General features: G+C 37.5%; 2 protein-coding genes across 2 annotated transcripts in view; one reads left to right on the top strand and one right to left on the bottom strand.

Moving 5' to 3' along the window:
• LOC135463582 (uncharacterized) lies at positions 1 to 20,368 on the bottom strand. Its single transcript, XM_064740892.1, has 20 exons — positions 20,317 to 20,368; positions 19,138 to 19,479; positions 14,656 to 14,744; positions 14,021 to 14,138; positions 12,422 to 12,447; positions 11,836 to 11,979; positions 11,143 to 11,238; positions 10,803 to 10,861; positions 10,288 to 10,446; positions 9,633 to 9,710; positions 8,525 to 8,645; positions 7,871 to 7,975; positions 5,416 to 5,946; positions 4,655 to 4,754; positions 4,257 to 4,342; positions 3,939 to 4,008; positions 3,408 to 3,496; positions 2,676 to 2,745; positions 1,448 to 1,588; positions 1 to 450 (listed from the first exon to the last, which is right to left on the bottom strand). The coding sequence occupies exons 2-20, from the start codon at positions 19,417 to 19,419 to the stop codon at positions 373 to 375; spliced, it is 2,442 nt and encodes an 813-aa protein (XP_064596962.1). The 5' UTR covers positions 19,420 to 19,479; positions 20,317 to 20,368; the 3' UTR covers positions 1 to 372.
• LOC135482258 (elongation factor 2-like) overlaps positions 18,840 to 22,286 on the top strand; it is a 14,822-nt gene continuing 11,375 nt past the window's right edge. Inside the window, 4 exon segments of the mRNA XM_064762146.1 lie at positions 18,840 to 18,919; positions 19,182 to 19,311; positions 20,640 to 20,855; positions 21,442 to 21,656. Coding sequence (XP_064618216.1) covers positions 20,853 to 20,855; positions 21,442 to 21,656 — 218 coding nt within the window. The 5' untranslated portion in view covers positions 18,840 to 18,919; positions 19,182 to 19,311; positions 20,640 to 20,852.

Below are 22,286 nucleotides of genomic sequence, written 5' to 3' on the forward strand. Positions count from 1 at the left end.
TTACAGTACATCATCTATGTTTACTGGTTGTCTTATCTGTACTACCATAAGCTAATTGCAGACCAGCACAAGAGCCATACTCTACCATCTTGCCACTAGATCTTCATATCCACACTGATACAATACACATGAGTCCATCGCTTCTTCCTCTCCCCCGTTTTACTGAAATGGATCCAGTCACTAGGCACCCGCTACTTGGCACTGTGCAGTGAGATTCCAATCAGACACCACTTTAATCAGACGCCACTTTGGTCGTCTCTTGCTTGAATGGTTACTGGATGTTATTAGGCTGAGGTCTGTCAGACACCTGATCCAATGATCAGCCTGTGTTATGTCAGTGTAGGGTATCCTTAACCCTTCACCCCTGTCCCTTTACACAGTTGTTGAAAGGCTGATGAAATATGGGATAAGACTGAGAAACTCCACCTTACTGAGTCTTTCCTCCTCCACCTAAAATAACAACAACAGTAAATACTGTATTCCTTTCCTTCCTAACAAACTCCAATACTGTGTCATTACTACCTGACAAACTCGCTGACAAAAAAGCTTCCGCCAAGCCAGCTGCATGCTCTGACCACCACTCTTGGGAGGAAATTGAGTTTTTCTTTCAATTGAAACTGATTTTTTTTTTGTTTTGACCCACCCTTTAAGGTACCAAAAGTGAATACTTTTGTACTTTACCATCCATGGATTGAAGTAATTATCACTGCCACATGAGCTCAGTTACAGCTGACCTCCTATATAATATTGCCAACTGATAGTTGGCACAAATTACAGTTATTGTTAAATGTATGTAAGGCTGCCTGGCACAAACTGTGTCCAGCGAAGGCCTGTGAAGTGTGAAGGCCTGTCTAGAAAACAACCAAGAGCATCAATATAGGCTGACTGAAACTCAAAACATGTGCAATCGGTGTTGACATCATTTCCCAACCATATTTCAGTCATAAAACAAGACATGATGGTCACGCATTAATGGCATAGGGAATATGTGGCTGTCACTTTCAGTCTGTAAAAGAACATGTCAAAAATGATGTTGGTGAGAGGTAAAGAAAAATAAAAATATTTATCAAATATTTTAATTTAAAATCATTAAAAACCTTACATGTAAGCTATACTAGAAACTAACTGTGCATCTAGATGAATGTTCCAGATAGCATACCCTAAATAACCTCAAATTTTGCCCACAAAAGTGCATTTTAAGAGGCAAATACTTACAAAATTATTTTTGGTACTGAAACTTACAATTTTCCAGTAGAATATCATTCCATGTTCCTAGCAAACCTCAAAACATATTTCTAAAATCAATAAAAATTTATGGCCATTTAGGGTAATTTAATTCTCTTGAAACATCATCCTTATTTGTCAGAAAAAAGCTAAAAACCCAGACATCGTGGTTATAAAACAAACTTCTAACATGCTTCTTCTGGCGAAACAATTAACGGCTGACCTTATTTATGTTGTGAACAATCTCGGTCCACAGCTGCTCCTCTGTCATTAAGTCCTTCTCCAAAGTCGTAGATAAAATTTCTTTCAGTGAATTCATAGAGATGTATCCTTTCTTTATGCGATCAACAGAGTGAAACAACTCCTACAAAGTGCAAGCAAGTATAAATTATTGATGAGATCACATAATTAACACTGGTTCAGACAATACCAACAACAGGCAGAGCAATAACACTAATACATCTATTTAGCAAGAGATTTTCGGAAAATAGTATTAAATTATTTGTTTGACTGTCGTTTAACGCTATACTCAAGAACTGTTCGTTTGTATCATGCTAGTCAATTGAGTGGGTGGTGAAAACCAATGCCCCTTGGGCAAGATACATATGAACTTTTCCAAATACACCATACACATATATGCACACTACAGAAGACCATTAGAAAAACCACACAAGCGTTGTTGACTATTTACTGTCACCAAGGCCCCATCAACAGTTGAAGCGAGGGAATCCACAATTCCGTTTCCAAGACCAGGGTTAAACCCAAAATTTGTGTCCCAGCAATTGAAAGACAAGCATCTTTAACCACTCAGCCAAGAGCCCCACTCGAAACTGGCTGTCTGTGAAAATACTGTAGACTACTTCACTGAAGTCACGTTCAAACAGTTCAAGTTGTGGTACTGACTCATCAAATTTGACTAGTTAAACTTAAGGTATAAAAGACACATCAGCCGGCACGTCATAATATCTCTGTATTTGGTGGGAAAACACTTATGACTTCCAAAGTATCTACTCTGTTCCATTCTTAAGACTTTGCTCAAATCTGATATTAGAACTTCCCAACTCTCACATATTTTTGTCATAACAATCCTACTGGCTCAGAGTGAACCCCAATAACTGATTGTAGTGTCCACCTGCCACATTGTAATAATGTCTCCATTACAATGGATGAGAAATGAGTGGCATCAAAGGTTACTGAGGTTCTAGGATGACTTAAGGGGTCTGATGAAAAACACTCAACCATTGAACATTGTAATGATGGATGTGTGCAAACTGAAGCCAGGGCTGGCTAAAGTATGGAATCCAGGCGAGACTAATGAAACCTTTTATTCCCCAAATTTCTGAGGCATTATCAAAATGTATGTTATACCTTTACATTTTTGTATACATTGTTGAGTATAATGACATACAGGGATCAAACACCTGAGAATATGAAAAATCTGCTGTACTTACAACATATCTGAGAAAAGACATCTCTAGGGAAGCTGGATCTAACACATTGAAGGCATCAGCAGGTGGACCACTGGAAACAAAACAGACACACAATCACACAATATAATAGTCAACACATAAAATTGTACAATAATGTCTTTATTTATAGAACGTCACAAAATGAAATCATACATGAAATCATAAATAAAATGTTAGTTACAATGGAACAGTTCTTCTCGTAACACTGAAAATGTGTCCAGTATTCTTTAAGTTTGGTTCAAGTTTAGCCTATATTTCCAGTCTTAATGAATAAAAAGAAGCACACATATACATATGGAATGAGAAAAGAAAGAAAGACTAAAGGCAAATATGAGTGCCATTCCCACAACTGTCACAACAAGCAGATTAAACCTGGTGGGTGGGACAGCATAACACAACAAATGTATGGATCACAACTTCTACTTTTTATATATAAGTATAATTATGCTTGATAATGGTATTACTACCTGTACCGAAGCGCCGCTCACTAAATAAATAGAAGTTGTGATCTATATATTTGCTATGTTAGCCAACTCAACTTCTAAATGCAATTGAAAAAAGAAAGTGGACAGGTTTCTGGATGGAGAGCACGACAAGTGGAAGATCAAGCCATATTTCTTTTGTTTTTAGAAAACTTGTTACAACAATGCCATTTATTCCATAACTGCAGTTTCATGTTAAGATCATTGATGAAGAAGCTTCATAATAACAAACCTTAGATCTTTGACTGTATTAGCTAGAGCATTCATTGTTATGAATTCATCCACACCAAAAAAGCTTTGAGAGCTGGAGATGTCATAAACCTGTAGAGGACACAAAAATCTGCTAAATATACGTCAAAGATATTTACATTTCACAGACCATAAGTATTGCAGTGGACACAGCAGTTTTTCAACCTGTGTTCAGAGTAAACCTCTTCCCTTGCCTGGCAACTGACAACCTTCCAGACTTAAAGCTGTAGCGTAACTAATGAGAGCTGCTTTCAAATGTTATATCACCAGTCACACACACATTGGATGGGGTGAGGCAACCCTTTATTAAAACGAAACAGCAGTTGAAGTGAATGCCAAATACATACATAATGAAACTAACAGCATATCAACAATATTTACTTCTGCTCCAAGATTTACAGCAGTATTTTTCAAAAAAAAAAAGATGGACAAAAACTGTGAATAGTTAAAAATGATAAATGTATTGACACTAATATGGCAAACATGACTTTGATGAATTTCTCAAAACACATACCTGTTTTAAATATTGTTCCTGGTGACTTGGTACTGGAAGCTGGTCAATCAGCTTTTCATATTGAATATGACTGAACAAAATAAACAAGCAAATGTAAAAATATTATCACATCACTTAGTGAATCAAAGACATTTAACAGAGTTTGAAAAATCACCTGTAGAGTAATTTTGTTTGATAAATATTAAACAAAAATAAGTACTCTTAACTTCAAAAGTGTCCTAATAAAACAGCATAAAAAAATATATAAATGCAAAAGTTCTTTTCTTGAGGATATTTTAACACACTGCACCACTGTTTTGTCTGCCTGTGCTCACTTACCCATCCATATCTGTATCCAGTCTCTGGAAGGTTTCTGTGAGCTCTGTCCTCTCTCCAACAGACACTAACTCATCAACATCTGCTCCCTGGGGATGACAACATTTAGCTTTTCAGCTGTATTCTACCATACATGTAGGCATACATGAAGGATAATCAAGGAATAGATCAATACTTGACTTGTATTTCCTCAGTATCACTGAAAAGTGTGTAATTTTCAGCTATCTTTACACTGATCTAAAGACAAGAGTGACAGGGGTGTCTCTGTCTCAGTTCACAGGCACAATAGGAACAAGGCAGATATGAAAAAATATCACTAGATAAGGTTCAAATCCGGACTACTTAGAAATGACTTATACCCTCAAACCGAAATGTCTAAGTCCAGCAAACAGTTCACTCACCTGTAGTGGGTTGACAGGAGATTTCTGTTGAGTTATCTCCCCTGACGCAAGTGTCCCCTCTGCATCTTCAACCTCTTCAGCTGGAAATGGCGAACTTACTCTGGAAAACATGATCAAAATTGTTTGTGATGTAACCATGTATGTCTCATGTGCGTGTAACAACCTGATACCAAGATGTGCACGCTTCACCTCTATCTCGTAATACAACTACAGTATCATTCTGCTCTAAAATATAACAATGAAAGTCAGCTTGTAAGGTCAGCTTTTAGTAAGTTTATATCTGCACAGAATCTGGCATGAAATCACTAAGATGTGCACCTAAAAGAAGCTCAGTAGATTATCCTCCATCATGATATTATGAGACAATTGGTGATTTTAAGCAGAAGAAAAAAGTGTGACAACGAAGATATCGAACACAACCTACAGGAGCCATACTGGACGGCAACGATGAACATCAATCCCAACTGACCTTTCGCTAACATCAAGCCACAGTATATATGAATTTAATTGTTGTATAAAAACTCCTGACAATCACAGTTGACAAGGACAGGTGTGACAGCCAGGAAATCAAATATGGTTTACAGCAATCTATCAGTCATAAGAATTACTGATGAAAATCAATCCCAAAACATCAGACAGATGTAAAGAAGGGTAGACACATGAACAGTACTTCTATATTCCCTAATCACCTTTCAGGTGGGGAGAGTTAAAGAATTAGGAGAGGTCACAAGTTCACTGACATACTCACTGACTCTACTAACCTTTCATCTTGCTGCACATCCTGCTCTTTGTTCCCAGCATCATCTGCTGTATCATCATTCTCATGCTCCCCAATTCCCACATTAGGTGCTGGATCATTTTCCTGCTGATTCACCTTCCCATCATAATCCACTTTATCATCAACCTCCTGCTCTCCAATTCCCACGTCAGCTGCTGGATCATTTTCCTGCTGATTCACCTTCCCATCATAATCCACTTTATCATCAACCTCCTGCTCTCCAATTCCCACGTCAGCTGCTGGATCATTTTCCTGCTGATTCACCTTCCCATCATAATCCACTTTATCATCAACCTCCTGCTCTCCAATTCCCACGTCAGCTGCTGGATCATTTTCCTGCTGATTCACATTCCCATCATCATTTGGTGTATCATCAATCTCCTGCTCTCCAATTCCCACGTTAGCTGCTGGATCATCATTCTGAAGATCCACATTTCCAACAATAAGTGCTGTATTATCTGTCTTTTGTGAATCAGGCGAGACTGTCTGTGGCATGGGGGATCTCGCAGTCTCCCTGAAAAAAAAAGAAAATTATTCATCATAAAACACATTTATGTCAACCTTCATATTGCTACATTATGCAAGAAGACACTACATCATACAATATGTCATGCCATATTCACAAATCTGTGAATGGCTACAGTTAAACACGCTGCTTACACTTGTTCAATCACACAAAATCATGTCAAAATATAAATAATAAATAGAACATTGCACAGTGACGGATAAATATCACAAATATTTTTCAAGTTAAAGGTGGAAATAACACATGAGATGCTCTGCATCTCATGGGAAACAATTTCTATATCTACTCAGAAAATATTTGATATTCAACCTTTATGCACAATATCCTCTATATATCTAAAAAAAAGTAACAAGTCACAAATGGGGTGTTCTTGGATGGTCCTGTGGTTATGTCGGACGTTTAAAATTGCATAAGTTGAAGACCTATCTTCAGGGCAGAGATTTCCTTGTTGGTACATATTTAGTAACTGAGCTTTAATGACCTGGTGAATTCAAAGGAAAAGAAGCTCCTAACCTTTGCATGCACATAGCATTTTAATAAAGGGGAAACTTTAGTGTCATTCAAACTCCCACTACCATTTTTTTTCTATCTATAGGAAATTTTGAAAGCAGAAGTAGACAGATTGGATGAACTCTTGTGCATGTACTTGAGCTGAAACATCAACTCTGTTAAAGATCTATTGAAATTTCTGCAATTCTCAAAGCCTAATGTCACTGTGTTGCCTAGAAAACAGTTATCAGTGCAACCTTCAGCCTACAAGCTTAATTAGATGGCATCTGATGCCTTGTAGTCTCATGCTTAAAAAACTCTTGCATTAAATATACATCACAGCTACTGTTCTGTGACTAGACAGCAAATGCCAAGTGAAGAAGCACCAAGACTGTCAATACCAAATGAGGAAGCATCAAGATAGCCAATACCAAGTGAGGAAGCACCAAAATTGCCAATACCAAGTGAAGATGCACCAAGACTGCCAATCCCAAGTGAGGAAGTACCAAAGATTGCCAATTGCCAATACCAAGTGAGGAAGCACCAAGACTGCCAATACCAAGTGAGGAAGCACAAAGATTGCCAATACCAAGTGAGGATGCAACAAGACTGCCAATACCAAGTGAGGAAGCACCAAGATTGCCAATATCAAGTGAGGATGCACCAAAATTGCCAACACCAAGTGAGGATGCACCAAGATGGCCAATACCAAGTGAGGATGCACCAAATTTGCCAATACCAGGTGAAGAAGCAACAAGATTGCCAATCCCAAGTGAGGAAGCAACAAGACTGCCAATATCAAGTGACAAAGCACTTAGATTGCCAATACCAAGTAAGGAAGCACCAAGATGGCCAATACCAAGTGAGGAAGCACCAAGATTGCCAATATCAAGTGAGGATGCACCAAAATTGCCAACACCAAGTGAGGATGCACCAAGATTGCCAATACCAAGTGAGGATGCACCAAGATTGCCAATACCAGGTGAAGAAGCAACAAGATTGCCAATACCAAGTGAGGAAGCACCAAGACTGCCAATACCAAGTGAGGAAGCACCAAGATTGCCAATATCAAGTGAGGATGCACCAAAATTGCCAACACCAATTGAGGAAGCACCAAGATTGCCAATACCAAGTGAGGATGTACCAAGATTACCAATACCAAGTGAGGATGTACCAAGATTGCCAATACCAAGTGAGGAAGCACCAAGATTGCCAATACCAGGTGAGGATGCACCAAGATTGCCAATACCAAGTGAGGAAGCACCAAGATTGCCAATACCAAGTGAGGAAGCACCAAGATTGCTGATACCAAGTGAGAAAGCATCAAGATTACTAACATCAAGGGAGAAAGCACCAAGTTTCCCAACCACTGAGGTGAAAGTAACGACCTCCTTAAACTAGTTCCAGGTGATTTAATACTTACTTTAACTGATCAGAGTTGTTTTTCTCTTGGTTGTCAGACTGTGGATGGCTGACACTGTTCATTGGTGGAAAAGTTGTCTTAGGTAAAGGTGACAGTGAAGGTTCTCTGAAACATGACAAAATGCTGGATCTTAGATCAGAAACTCAATCTGCTATTCCAATTTCTGTGGCAATATTCACTATTTAGTTGCGACCAAATTTATAATAGGAAGCCATATTTAAATGCAACACATTAATACAAGTGTGATATTTTAAACATCCAGTGTAAAATTGCAAGGAGTCACCTGAAGTTTCATGAAACATACTTCACAAACATTATCTAGCCATTCAGCAAATATAATGCAGAGGCCAACAAGGTACAATTAAAACTTAAGTTTTACTTTTCAATAGTTTCATGTTTTCAATATGAATCACATTGTGTAACATGGAAAAAATGGGCTGCCACACAAAAGGTACATGGACGTGACAAAATTCTGGAAATAAGTCTGCAGAAAAGTCAATCGCAGCTTGAATCAACACGTGGCCATGTTGGTCATTGGTCTTTGGACTAAAGACTCAAACAGATAAAACTTTTAACGAATATGGCAAACTTGCATACAGTCATCATCAATAGAGCTACATGTACATGTACCTTAAGCCCACATCAAGCACTCACCTGGTTGGGTCTGCCTCTCCTGAGGCACTGTAGCTGTGGGTTGGGAGGAGCTCTAGTCTGGGGAGAGGCGACGGCTTACTCTGGGGCAGGATAGACCCTGGGGGCTGGGAGGGCTTACGACCTGTCCACAGTTGTGCAAAACTTTAATTAAAATTTGTAAATTCTTTTGAAGAATGTTTAAGTTTTAAAGGTTCTCAGATAATTGGCTGTCTTGTAGGTACTAATTCATAGTGACATTGCCCATTTTATATGTTTACAGCTTTGGCATAATTACCACAAAATTATGAAAGTAATATTCTATATCTTCTCTGATAAATCATGTGGTGTTGAAATCATAACCATCCCATTCAAAAAAGTGGATGTATAAAGTTTTGTTGAAGTGAACTATTTTCTTCAGATTTTCCATGGACCTTATTCCATTAATTTATTCCATTTATTGAAGGACACAGAAACATATCACCTTCATTTAATTTCAATGAATAATAAAGAATTAAATAACCTTCAACCTTGCAGTTTATTTTATTTTCAAAAACCAAAATTTCCAGACTGCATACACTGCATGCTTGTGAATGTATCTTGTTGGGAATTACATAATCTAAATGTTAGTTGACGAGAATAAAAACAAAGTACCTTGAAATTCACTTTCTTTAAACCTTTTTATTTTTCTAATGTTTGACACAGTACCTTCTAAATTTCATACATGTAAGCTTACATAATTACTGCTGATGCAGTAATACTGCTACTCTATATTCTGCAGGATCCCACTGAGAAGTACACAGACATGACAAACAGGTGCGTTTAGTACAACATACAAGGAAAAACACTTGGTTAATGGCATAGTGCATAACAATTTATCAAACACAAAGAGTCTATAAATTAAAACTGAATATTGAGGTATCAAGGAAAGAAACTTTTCCCCCAAAGTTTAAACATTTGAATCAAGACACATGCGAAAGCCTGCAAATGGCACAGCAAGCAACAACATGGAACAAAAGACAATGACAGGAAATGAGGTGCGTTGCAGGTGCATCTAGTGGCCTAAGCTGCAGGTGCTGTCAGTTGGGTAAGAGTCAGGTAACATAGTCTAAACTCATGAGAGCCCGCAGACCTTTAGTGACACGGCGAGCCTGAGAGAGGGACACAGCTGTCTCTGACACGGGACCAATACCTGTGACAAAAGGTGAGTCTGTGGTCAGACGTGCAAATGCACAATAAAAGGTTAGTACAGCACATGGTGAGTACAGACAAATGGTGAGTAGAGACACATAATGAGTACAGGGAACTTCGCCTGTTCATATTGAACAGGATTTTAAAAAATTCATCATTTTGCCAGATTCTAGGAGTTCTATTGATCTTAGAAAGGTGTTTTGAGGTTTGTTTGAAGGCTGGGATACCCTACTTAAAATATTTAAGTTATATTTAAAGGAGAAAAAAAACAGTAACAATTTACAACATTTATCTGGTGAAGTCTAAAAAAAGTCTTTTATAGGCAAAATTTTAGGTCATTTACAGTGAATTGTATATCTATAAGATTTAGATTTGGTTCCTGTTTTGGAAACGTACCAAATCCTAATAAGGCTTATATGGTTTAATATTTGTTCTCAGTTTTTGATGACTGCAACATGAGGATTATTACAACACATAACATACACATATAACAAAGTCCATATCACAACATTCAGACATATTACATGACAACTTCAGAATACAGATTACAACACCTATTCGCCTGCATGGACACGTTTGTCTGGTTGTATCCTTACCTAGACGTAAGCTGTTATTTCTGTTGATGCTGGGTAGGAGTCCGGGTTTGTCTGAACGTCCTGACAGCCCCTGGGTGTTGGACCAGCCTCGTCTGATATCAGGGTCCAGGGCCAACTTGGGATTGAGTGAACGCAGGCCTGATGGAGCTGACGCAGATACTGAAACAGCAAACGTATCATTCATGGGATCACACAGCTTTTATACAAGACTCCAAGAAGAAGGAGTGGAATTAAAATTGTGAAAATCTAACTGTGAACATAATAATGTTCATTAGAAGGGATACAAAAAAAAATCATGGCTAAATAATTACAGCTACAGGAACTAGATAACTACCAGCTTTGACACATATATACCGATACACATTTACATGTAGCTTATAACACATATGTAAATAAAATGACTAAACACACTAGATTTAATTACAGTGAATCAGTAGCACATGAAGGACTCAATAAGCACGTGTGCTATTAACAAAAAACAATGAATGTAACAACGATGTGAGTATGTATCTTACCATCAGCATACATTTCCATGTAAGTCCTGTTTGGGCGTGGTTTGATCGATGCATGGTTTCTGAGAAAATGTACCAAACGGGATATGACATATACTTGACAAATTCTCTGAAACATCTTGCGTTAATAGACATCACATACTTTTTGGTTTCATAAAGAGTTTCTTGTTACAATGTAAGAATAATTTACAGAAAGACATTTACAGTGACATGGATTTTAAATGTATCAATACAAAATTCCCCATCTTCATTGACAACTTGCTCTTTTTTCCAATGACAAATGAAGCAGTTCAGCATCTACTGACATAAACGGTTTTATAAGAAAATGGATTTCCTGTCTCACCCAGGAAGTTTGATGCCTTTCCCATGGAAGAGATCCTTGGCAGCATCAGGCATTACCAGTGATTTCAAGTGCTGAAGTTCTCCATTTAGATCAAACCTGGGATACAAAGACAGGGGAGAACGTTCAGGCAAATACTGTACAAGAACAAGTTCTGAAACTGCATCTTCCATGGGCTTATTTCTAATTTCTACTGACAATAGAAATTCTAGACTGCTTTATACTCATTCAAGTGAGGGCATGTGTTTGAGTGAATTTTAGTTTAATTTAAATATTAAACAATCAAAAGAAAATTACATTTACAAGATGAGACGCTTGTATAGCCCACAAATGATATTTATATAATGACAGCACGGGGGCTTCATGTAGTTCACAATCACATTCTATCTCTTACTGACCAAATCTGTGACCACAGTTTTCGGTTTTCTAAAAAAATGTTGACATGAAAAAAAAATCTTAACGCATTACCACATAAACAGGTCATTATGGAAAAGCATTTATAATGATTGCCTGAGCATCAACAACATCCCAAAGTATATATACTGTGTAAAGATATACATTTATACATCACCATTAAGCCAATTCCCATGACTCTCCATTTAATACCATTAGTATATATATATATAAGTGGATAATAAACTGCTATGTGAAACATACAGCGAAACAACCCACTCACTGGGTTACAGTATACTTCACCTCTCCTCAAACTCTATTCTCCTGCCAGCCATCAAAAGGTCCATTTCTGCTCTGTGTGGCCATACTTCTTTGCGTTTCTTCAGCCCTCGAAGCTTTTCTATATAATCTATCTCTAATCTCATTCGATCACGTTGGCTTATTGATCTGCAAGTAGTAAAGAAACAAAATCATTCAACACAATAATTAACTTTTGATCAGACATTTATTAGCTTTGATCGATATTTATTTTGAAAATTATGACTATTGTTGACTATTTGCCCTAAACATTTTTCCATAAAGAACATTATTAGAACCAAGCAAAGATCATGAAATATCAGTTTTTGTCATGAAACTTCCAATTTCCTTTAGGATATCATCCTACTTTCCAAACAAACTTCAAATCAAATTCTAACATGAGCAAAATTCTCAGAATATGGCAAAATGAGTCACTTGTCTTAGTCATGAATAAAATTTTATTACATATGAGAACACTGCTCAAATTTTAATTCAGTCTTGACATGCTTGAGAAAAGCATAAAACTATAAATTATAGAAATATCAGCATGCCAAGATAGTATACCACAGCCTAAAACAATGATGGAACTCACCCATCTAATGGCCTTGCCCCCTCCCACTGAAACAAAGAAAATATAAATTAACATCAACATATGATGACTGCACATATGCAAAATAACCCACGCACATAAACTTCAATTTCAGTAAATAATATTTCATACAGTTTGAATGGAATCTTGTAAGCTCACTTCACAAAACTTTTCACATAGTCATATTTCAAATGCTGAAACTCTGAGTTGTCTTTTCAGCAGGCTGCTGCAAGTTTTTGCGAGGCACACGCACCCTGTAGGATCTGTTAAAGAGGTCAGTTATCCATGAGGGTTTGATGGGATGTGAGGGGTTGGAGGGCAGAGGAGAGGGCCTGAAGGAGTAGTGGATGTGTCCCAGGTCTCTGTTAAACCAGGAGAAGGAGCTGGCTGTGGTGACACGTGATGGTCTACCCTCCTCACTCTCATCCTCCTCAATGTGACCCTTCCGTTCAGTTTCACTCCCAGCAACCTCCATGGCCTGACTCCTCCACCAATGAGCCCCTACATGCTCACTTAAAGACCTCTGTAGCAGACAGCACCTGTGGGTAGTGGGGTGCGGGTGAGGTAGCAACACCAGGCTTTTGATATCAGACATTCCTGTAAATGTGGCTCCATTTCTCAAGGCTGGTACTGTACCACATGAATGTAGCTTGGGTTTATCCATGTTTGCAAATGTGGCTCCATTTCTCAAGGCTGGTACTGTACCACATGAATATAGCTTGGGTTTATCCATGTTTGCAAATGTGGCTCCTTTTCTCAAGGCTGGTACTGTACCACATGAATGTAGCTTGGGTTTATCCATGTTTGCAAATGTGGCTCCTTTTCTCAAGGCTGGTACTCTACCACATGAATGTAGCTTGGGTTTATCCATGTTTGCAAATGTGGCTCCTTTTCTCAAGGCTGGTACTGTACCACATGAATGTAGCTTGGGTTTATCCATGTTTGCAAATGTGGCTCTTTTTCTCAAGACTGGTACTGTACCACATGAATGTAACTTGGGTTCATCCGTGTTTGTGAATGTACCTCCTTTTCGCAACACTGGAACTGTATCAGATGAATTTAGCTTGGGTTTATTCATATCTGTAAATGTGGCTACTTTTCAAGACTGGTACAGTTTGCATCGCATGATCACATGCAGTATCATATTGGCATGGCAGAAATGCAGCATGTCCTCATCAAGCATGTATAAAAAAAACTCTATACCAATACATGAAGAATTCTGCCTTCTTGACCTAAGAAAACACCCTCTGCCAGCTGGTGCCTGCTCCAGACTTTACATTGTATGCAATAATTCTCCTGTGGAGTATGTCAATAATAAATGAATCACCATATACCCGTATGAAGGCCTATCATATGACATATAAACAAATACTTTAGGCTTCCAGCACAACGCTATTTGTGATGAATATCTTATGCGCTTGGCCCATTGTTTATGTGAATGAGTTGAAATATCAGCCGTCATTTTTCCCTAAGAAGCTCTATATATCAAAGGTAGCTATAGAGAGGATGTGTATTTCTCATATTCACTGAGCAGGTGGAGTTATACAGAGAGGCTTTCTGTCCCAGACATGAGGTATAGTTACGGAGGACAAATGGTCTTACACTGTATCTGTCAGAATGAAGGATGATTCCCCTCTTGGAAGGGATGGAATACTCTGGGCCGCCAAATGTATCCAAATGTCTCTTGGAAATGTGAACTTTCTTGAGCCTTGTGGAAGACCTGAAGAATGGGAGTAACACACAAACGATGATGTGAGTTATCTATAACATGTTGAATTCAAGTCATGAGGATGTATTTGACTCCTTTGCTAAAGTCCATTATTGAGTAGAATTGAATTTCGCTGAAGCTGAGGTTTCTAAAAACATATGTACTGGTAAGAATACTTGGTAACAGCTTCAGGTAGCGCACTACAGGAATGTGCTTACCCTAATTCCTCAGCCTTTTGCATATGAAAGAGCAACTTTCAGTTCAATTTATGCACATTTTTAAGTTGATTTTGGAGACTAAATTACATTGGTTGGATTGGTCCATTTTAGGTCCTCACAAAAAGTGTACCTTTATCAGTCTACATGGAATGCCTTCAAAATATGTTTGAATAAACACCTTGCAAACATACGAAAAGGCTGAAGAATTATGCTATGCGTGTAGAGCAGTGCAAAAATAACAAAACTAGGCTCCAATCTGGTTACCTAGATCTGAACTCTTACCCCGAACACAACTTTAAATTTTGACTTACATGAAATTCTGTGGCTGGAAGGGAATGGATTCAGGGTTTTGCTCATCTGGGGTGTTAGTCCTCATACTGCTGGTCATACTTGTCCTCAACTACAACACACAAGTAAACATAGGTCTCTGTAGCGAAGGGGTGTAATATCTATGGTGTAGGTAAAGATCTACACATATGACAGTTCTGGGCAAGATGAGTCATGATAGTACTTAGGTAAATGTCTTCCTAGCATAACACAAGTATTGAGACAGATCTCTAACACAGATAAGCCTGACAAGATAAATATCGGTACTTGGCTTTAAAAAAAAGGGCATAGGAAAATAGGAAAGGTGAAGAGAGAGAAGGATACGCGTTACGAATGAACAACCTAGGGTTAAGTCAACTTAAAGAAGATAGTTTTGGTAAAAATCTGTTATTATGTATTCTAGTGTGAAGCATTTCCATATAGTTTAGTTCTAGAATAAAAACTAAAAAGTGTGACTGCTGTCAATGTATGGTAACATGCAACTACATGTTCATATCTAACTCAGGATATTACATGTCATAAATGTATATTACTGTATTCTTTGATGGACAAAACTGTACCTTAACTCCCTCCAGAATATAATCTGTAATAGGCCCCATTCCGCCGGACGCTAATCTGCTAAGCAGCAAATCCTCCAGATTTAACTCCGCATTCATCAGATCCATTGAAAATCTACTACAGTTTTGAAACTGTCACACAAAATTAGACTCAATGATATTGGGTGATCTCTTGCACCACAAAACATATGTCAGACCAATCTGAGAATGGAGCTACCACAAACATATTAACTTGGTCTTGTATGGGTTAATGTTGTGTTTAACAAGGCCAAGCCAATACTTGTCTGTTTCTCTAACAGCAATGCTCACAGATAGTGTTTGTTATCTTCTGCACAGCATTACAAAACTAATGGTTTTCACGTCAAAGGAAAAATAAAGGGCTGTCCTAAACTTTTGGAGCACCTACTCAAATTTATCTGACAAAGTTTGCAAAAAAAGGCTGACAGCTGGAATGATAAAATCAAACTTTGCTTAAAGCACTGCCTTATTTATTTGGCTTGATAAACTGGTAATTAGTGTCAGAGATTGGTTTGTAGTTGTACAGCGAACATGAGCAGGAATTGGCAGTGGAAGAGTAATGTGATCACAAGAGGGTTGTGTGCAGTGAGGTGTTGGTCGCCAGGAGACAAAACAAAGGCCAACCCTTCACAAGGACGTCTGCCCTTATAGAGACATGCCTAAAGGAGCACATATCATTACCTTATCTTTTTGTGTTTATCAGACATGAAGTGCAGACAGACAATGGGTAGATATCTCAAAGGCAGGACTAGACACTCAGAGAGGAGTTTATTCTTCTTAATATTCTTCACAGTACAAATGTCAACAATCGATACTAATTTTTGTTTTCACAACAAATATTATGTATGGCCTGATTCCCAACATTTTAAAAATTTGGCATCTAACAGGTCTGTCACAATGCACTGAAAGCCATAAAAGATTTAAATACATACAGTAGTAAAGACGTACTAAAAGGAATACAAATTTTAGGAAGACAACGCTGGAGTTTTTGCCTGACAACTGTCCAGGAACTGACGATCAAGGCTGAAGTGCTACATGTTACAACATATTTTACTCCAAGAATTCAAGCTATGTGGGCTCTTTAAACCTATGAAGACGATGATCTGTAAGTCCAAACATTTTTAGGAAACGTTTTTAAAATACCTCACTAATGATAATGTGTTACATGGTGATAGACCACTTATAAGTACATGTTGTTTGCTAACAGAACTTAGATTCCATGCTTGGGGTTGATTCCACAAAGTGATTTCTGACTTAAGTCAAACTTTAAAATACTATGCTAAAGCTTATTTTGGGGATTTGGAAATTAAAATTTTGTCCACCTCATCAGTTTCATCTTAGTACAAATGTGTCAAAATTTTAGCTTTCATTACTAAAAACTAAGCATTCTGACTTAGGTCAAAAATGGCTTTGTGGAATCGGCCGTTGGTTATGAAGCATGTATCTACGGCCTATACTCTGGGCTCTGCTAAAATTTGTCTAAGGGAACAATAATGTGAAACTTCAAGACTAATTTCTGCCATCAAGAAAAGATAACAGGGCATTCATATAAAATCAGAATTCTGTAAAATGCTAATGACCATACTATTCATATAAGCGAGGATTGATTAAATATGTAAAATGCAATGACATTACCATTCATATGTAAAGTGAGGATTGATTAAATATGTAAAATGCAATGACATTACCATTCATATGTAAAGTGAACATAACTGATTGAATATATGTAAAATGCCAATGGCATTACAATTCACATAATACATAACTAAAATACTGAATGACCTGGCATCTGTATATTGTGACTAGGTGATGTGACATGTCTGTTGTCTTCTGCATGACACTCTGGCATATTCAGTGGATTAGTACTATAAATATGATGTCGGCACTGGCTACAAGGACACCATCATGATATAAACGATGACAGTTATTATGTAAACTGCTAATGCCATCCATATGGACATATAGTATGTGATGACTGAGTGATTACCGGCATGTAAAACACCAATGGCAATATCATTCACCAATGACATTCACTAACAGTATATAAATTATGAAAACAAAAATCTTTCTCTACGTCACTATACTTTAACTGCAGCTTGATACTGAATTATCAGATACATATCTGATGATTAAATGATTATGCAAAAGTACTATGCTAGTAATATATCAATTAAAATTTAGTAACTATGTACATGTAAAACACCAATGTGATAAAAATTGGTAAAATATGCTTTTTAATCAAGATACCATCTAATGTCATATGTAAATTAAAACAAAGCAAAACATGCACACATTTACAGTAACCAAACAGATATTCCAACAAAACCAATCCACACTTTTCCAATCTTTTCATTGAATTTCAGTCATAAATCCTCAGTACACGTATTGTAAATAATTCACGCATGCTCATTTACACCTACATGTACATCATCCTTGTTTTTTTTCTTTCAGTTGACTCACCTAAACATAGCAGCCAACAAATGATAACTGCTTAAGGTAAAAATCCCAGGTTAATTTCCATAACAGCAAGCATGATGGAGTATTTTGTCTGCACCAAAGGTGACATTGTGGTCAATATTTTCGTTGGTCTGAGTGTAGTGGTCAATATAAATCAGTTCTGTTATTAGAACAGCTTTAGATATATGTACACTATGACTTATTTGTACACAATGCTTATTAGCTGAGAATACAACGTTCAGTATTCAAAGGGTGAAATATACCTGGTGCAAATCACAGTTCTGTATTTGGTATGAAAAAGTTTTCAGCAATCCCGAGAGGCCTTTAGGTCTCACTATAATCCAGATTTGGCTTTTAAGAGCCTGGATATTTCTCCAAGACCTTTAGATTAATGTCTTAATCTGATTAAAGGCATTCACATACAGTACTCAGTTTCACAGTACTGAGTCGGGTGCTATATAAGCTACCTACAGACCCTGAAGTAGCAATAGTAAAGGCCAATGATCATACATACCTGTAACTGGCCTGAACATTTAGTCTGAACACATTATTCTAATGATATCCCCTTCCTTAAAATTCATATATGCCAAAAGATACAATGAAATAAAATGAATCAATATTAAATTAATTTAAAAATCCACCTGGTATGACAATTTAAAGAAAGAAACAAACAAAAATCGAAGTTCATCAGTTAAGCAAGACAATACCAAAATAATCTTGCAGAACAAAAATCAGCGCGCTCAAAATTAAGGAAAGTGAGAAATTTAAAATTACTCAACTGTTAACATTTATTCCAGAAAAAGGTGAAAGAATGTTGGTTGTTGTCTCTGGATGCAAATAATATTTGTGTTAAATGCAAATCTCAAACACATGCAGTAAAATATTATCTTTATGCTGCCTTGAATGAAATAGATGAATTACTAATAAACAACATATCTTACAATAATTACCCTAATGTTTTTAATTTTTGGGACAACTGGTCAGCTCTTTTTAACCAATATACATGTAACTGTAGCGGGAATATTGAGTTTCTCTTTTCTCCCATGGTGAGATCATGTAATCGTAGTGAACAACATATTCATATTTTTACTTTTCCAAATAACTGTGAGGGAAACGTAATTCTTTGCTTTCAGACGTATACCTTGGTGAAGTTTAACAAACAACAACTATCAGAAAGACTCCACTGAATTCCAACAAATTTTGCAAATCAAGCTTGGTAAGTATGCTGCCACAGATCAAGATGCTGCTACATTTTTTAACCTTGTCTCTTTCAAGATGAGCTATAAATGAAAGTGAACAGGAGTCAAATACTAAGGTTTTCTAAATGATTTTGAAGGATCTACAAGCCAGATTTAAATTATATAATCACTTCATTCTCTTTCCATCAAATATAGACTTATGCATCTTAAACACATAAGGTAACTGGGAACTTACTTTAGATTTTGGCTTCCGCATAACTTGTCCGCTTCTGTTTTTAGTGCCTCGAGCCTGCCAGACAGAAGTTGGTGAGAGACATCTCCCTGGCTCGATTGGAGGCAACTGAAAGTCACTGAACTCATTTCCTGACCTGCCAGCTAGGTTCATCCTGGCTCCCAAGGCATGATTGATGTGGGTTTGAAAGGCTGCTTCACCATAAGCATCAAACAGATCACTGTCAAATGTCCTAGGAGGAGGGGGGCTTAATGGCACACCTTCTTCTTCACTCATACTCAACATCTCCACATTTATCCCTGGAGGTTTTCCCTGCTCATGTCTTCATACACTCTGTTCACTACCCTTTAATAGGAAAACAGTGACGTTTGAAATCAAACTTAAGACGACATCTACTTCTTACATAATTTTGATACTGAAGTACAATATATATCTTACAAGCTGCCATGAATTAAAATCCCTCTCCAACACATCACTTTCATAACAATTTCTAAAGGTTAGGGTCTAATCTTCAAGAATAAGTTAAATATTGTCCTAGGAAATAGTTAAAACAAAAACATTGAATGAAAAAATAATCGGACATGATCATTTGGAATTCTCTTGTGATATGGCAGAGACAGAGAAATTCATGAATATAATGTGCACACTTTGAACAAACCTAGGGGCTTAACTCGGGATTTCATCAGTCTGGTGCTCTAGGACCCTAAGCATCGTTAAGGAGAAAGCGGACAGGTCAGTGAGATTAGTAATCGACTGTTTTCTGAAACTTTATGAAGCTTACTACAGGTGTGAATAGGACCCAGCCATGACTATGCGAGCGTCAGAACAAATAATGAACTTCGTATAAAAAGGCGAACTTAGTTATCCAGGACTTCTAGTTCAGCTGTTTTTCTTTTGATCCTGTGTGGTTTAGTGGTGCAAAAAATCTATTCTATTTTGATAGAAACGAAAAGAAAATTCCGCCTAAGAATTGTGCTAAGTTACGGTACCGGTAAGGCGGTATTTCACATCACTTGATCAGTCACTCATGCAGTTCACCTATTCACTAATTACTTATCAGTCACACGGGATTGTAGTTATTTCTTACACCGGGGAAAACTTTCCGATTTGTTCTGGCTTCCGTGCCAAACACAGTCAAGGATGACAGATGACATTTAATTGTCACATGTTACCAAAACTAACTTGTTTCGTCTTGTTTTGACGGGCACTACACACCCACATCCATTCAGACGGTTGGCAAGCACGCTTTTTGAAGTGCGCATGTGCAGAAAGTGGAGCGCGTGCCATTGTCGCATTACTCTAAAAATGTTTTGCATAACAATACAAAATATCTTGGTCTTGTGATTTTTATTTATACGTATATCTAAATATAATATATTGGCACGTTTTCATTTTTACTGCACAGAACAATGTGAATGAGCAAGATACGAGATTTGTTTTCAAGTATTACTTCCGGTATTTCACAAACCACGTGCAATTTTTTATTCCATTGATCTGTCAAATAGATTGCACAACATCTCTGGCTCTGCACGGGAACGTATAAAAGTGACAGACAGCAATGGGCATCACAAAGAGATGTGAACTTACGAGGAACAACCCACACCGTGGGGCTTTAACAGCTAGTGCTTTGCGCACATCAGTTAAAACAGCGCAGATTCTCAGAAAAGGTCCAGACAAGCTGCAAACTAAACTGAAAGATACAGATATAAAGCAAGAACATGGTATGCTCCAGCTTTTTTATTTATTTATTTTTTGTCAGTGTTTTGCTTGACGTTTCACATTCACACTTGTTTACTTAGTTAGTGTAACTCATTTTGACGGAAATAAGAGTATGGGTATTTAAATATGGTTTTTTTTTTTTTTTTTTTTTTTTTTTTGATTGGTGTTTTACGCCGTACTCAAGAATATTTCACTTATACGACGGCGGCCAGCATTATGGTGGGTGGAAACCGGGCAGAGCCCGGGGGAAACCCACGACCATCCGCAGGTTGCTGACAGACCTTCTCACGTACGGCCGGAGAGGAATATGGTTTTTTGACTGCACACAAAGATTGTCCTTTTCGATCTGTTTAATTTTGTAGGGTCGGTGTTTTATACTACATGTTTCTGATAATTTTGGAAAACTCCTGCCTTCTTCATGTAGCGATGACATTTACAGTTCATAAATCATGCTATTTTAAACTATATATTAAAATTTTATTATCTTTTTAAGGAAATTGCTAACAGTTCTGGCCTAAACTATTTTTAGGCTGTTATATTTCATTATGTTAGATGTATTTTTCATCCAGTCAAATGCTTTTCTTTAAGTCTAAATTCTCAGCTGACCAGCTAAGATCAGTGATGGTGTGCCCATCATCAATCCGGAATGTATCTGTCATTGCCCATGTGGACCATGGAAAGACAACTCTGACCGATTCGCTGCTCTCCCGAGCTGGAATTCTTTCAGAAGAACAGTCTGGTGGCCGTAGATTGACTGATAACCGTGAAGATGAGCAACTAAAGGGCATCACCATTAAATCCACGTAAGAACTTAATTAAATTAATTAAATCATCCATTCTCTCTTGGCATGTATGCCGGTTTGGACAGACCAGAATGAGTGACCCGGACTGGTATGAAGACCCGATTCGAGATTGGTCAGTTACAGATAAGCGCGTAAAACTACTTCCTGAACATCTGTTAAGACAAGAAATCACATTTCAAACTATTAAGAAATGTACAATATGTCACACTTTAGTGTAATTCAGGTCTTTTTCTTGGACCGGAGGATAGAAAAACACAACCCCAAATGTTAGCCCGGGAAACCTTTTTTGTTATGGATTATCTCCACTGTTTGCCCTGTTAAGTTTGGTTACCTGACTTAAACAACATATGACTCCGAACAAGAGCAATCATGCTCACGATCTTGTTAGTCTGGTCCAAGAAATAGACCTGAACACAAACCATAACAATGCATGTATCTCTGCGTAGCTTGAAATGTGCTCCCTTGAAACATGAGACCTTGCATTGACAGAAGTCAAGGCATTAGTTTCTATGTTATGTGTAGCTGATCCCTCTCAAACCCAGTCATTACACTCATCCAGTGTATTATTCTGGCGTTTAATGTATATATTGAGTACACACACTGTAACAGTGATATTACATTATAGAATGT

Source organism: Liolophura sinensis, chromosome 1, assembly GCF_032854445.1.
Source record: "Liolophura sinensis isolate JHLJ2023 chromosome 1, CUHK_Ljap_v2, whole genome shotgun sequence".
Classification (NCBI taxonomy): domain Eukaryota; kingdom Metazoa; phylum Mollusca; class Polyplacophora; order Chitonida; family Chitonidae; genus Liolophura; species Liolophura sinensis.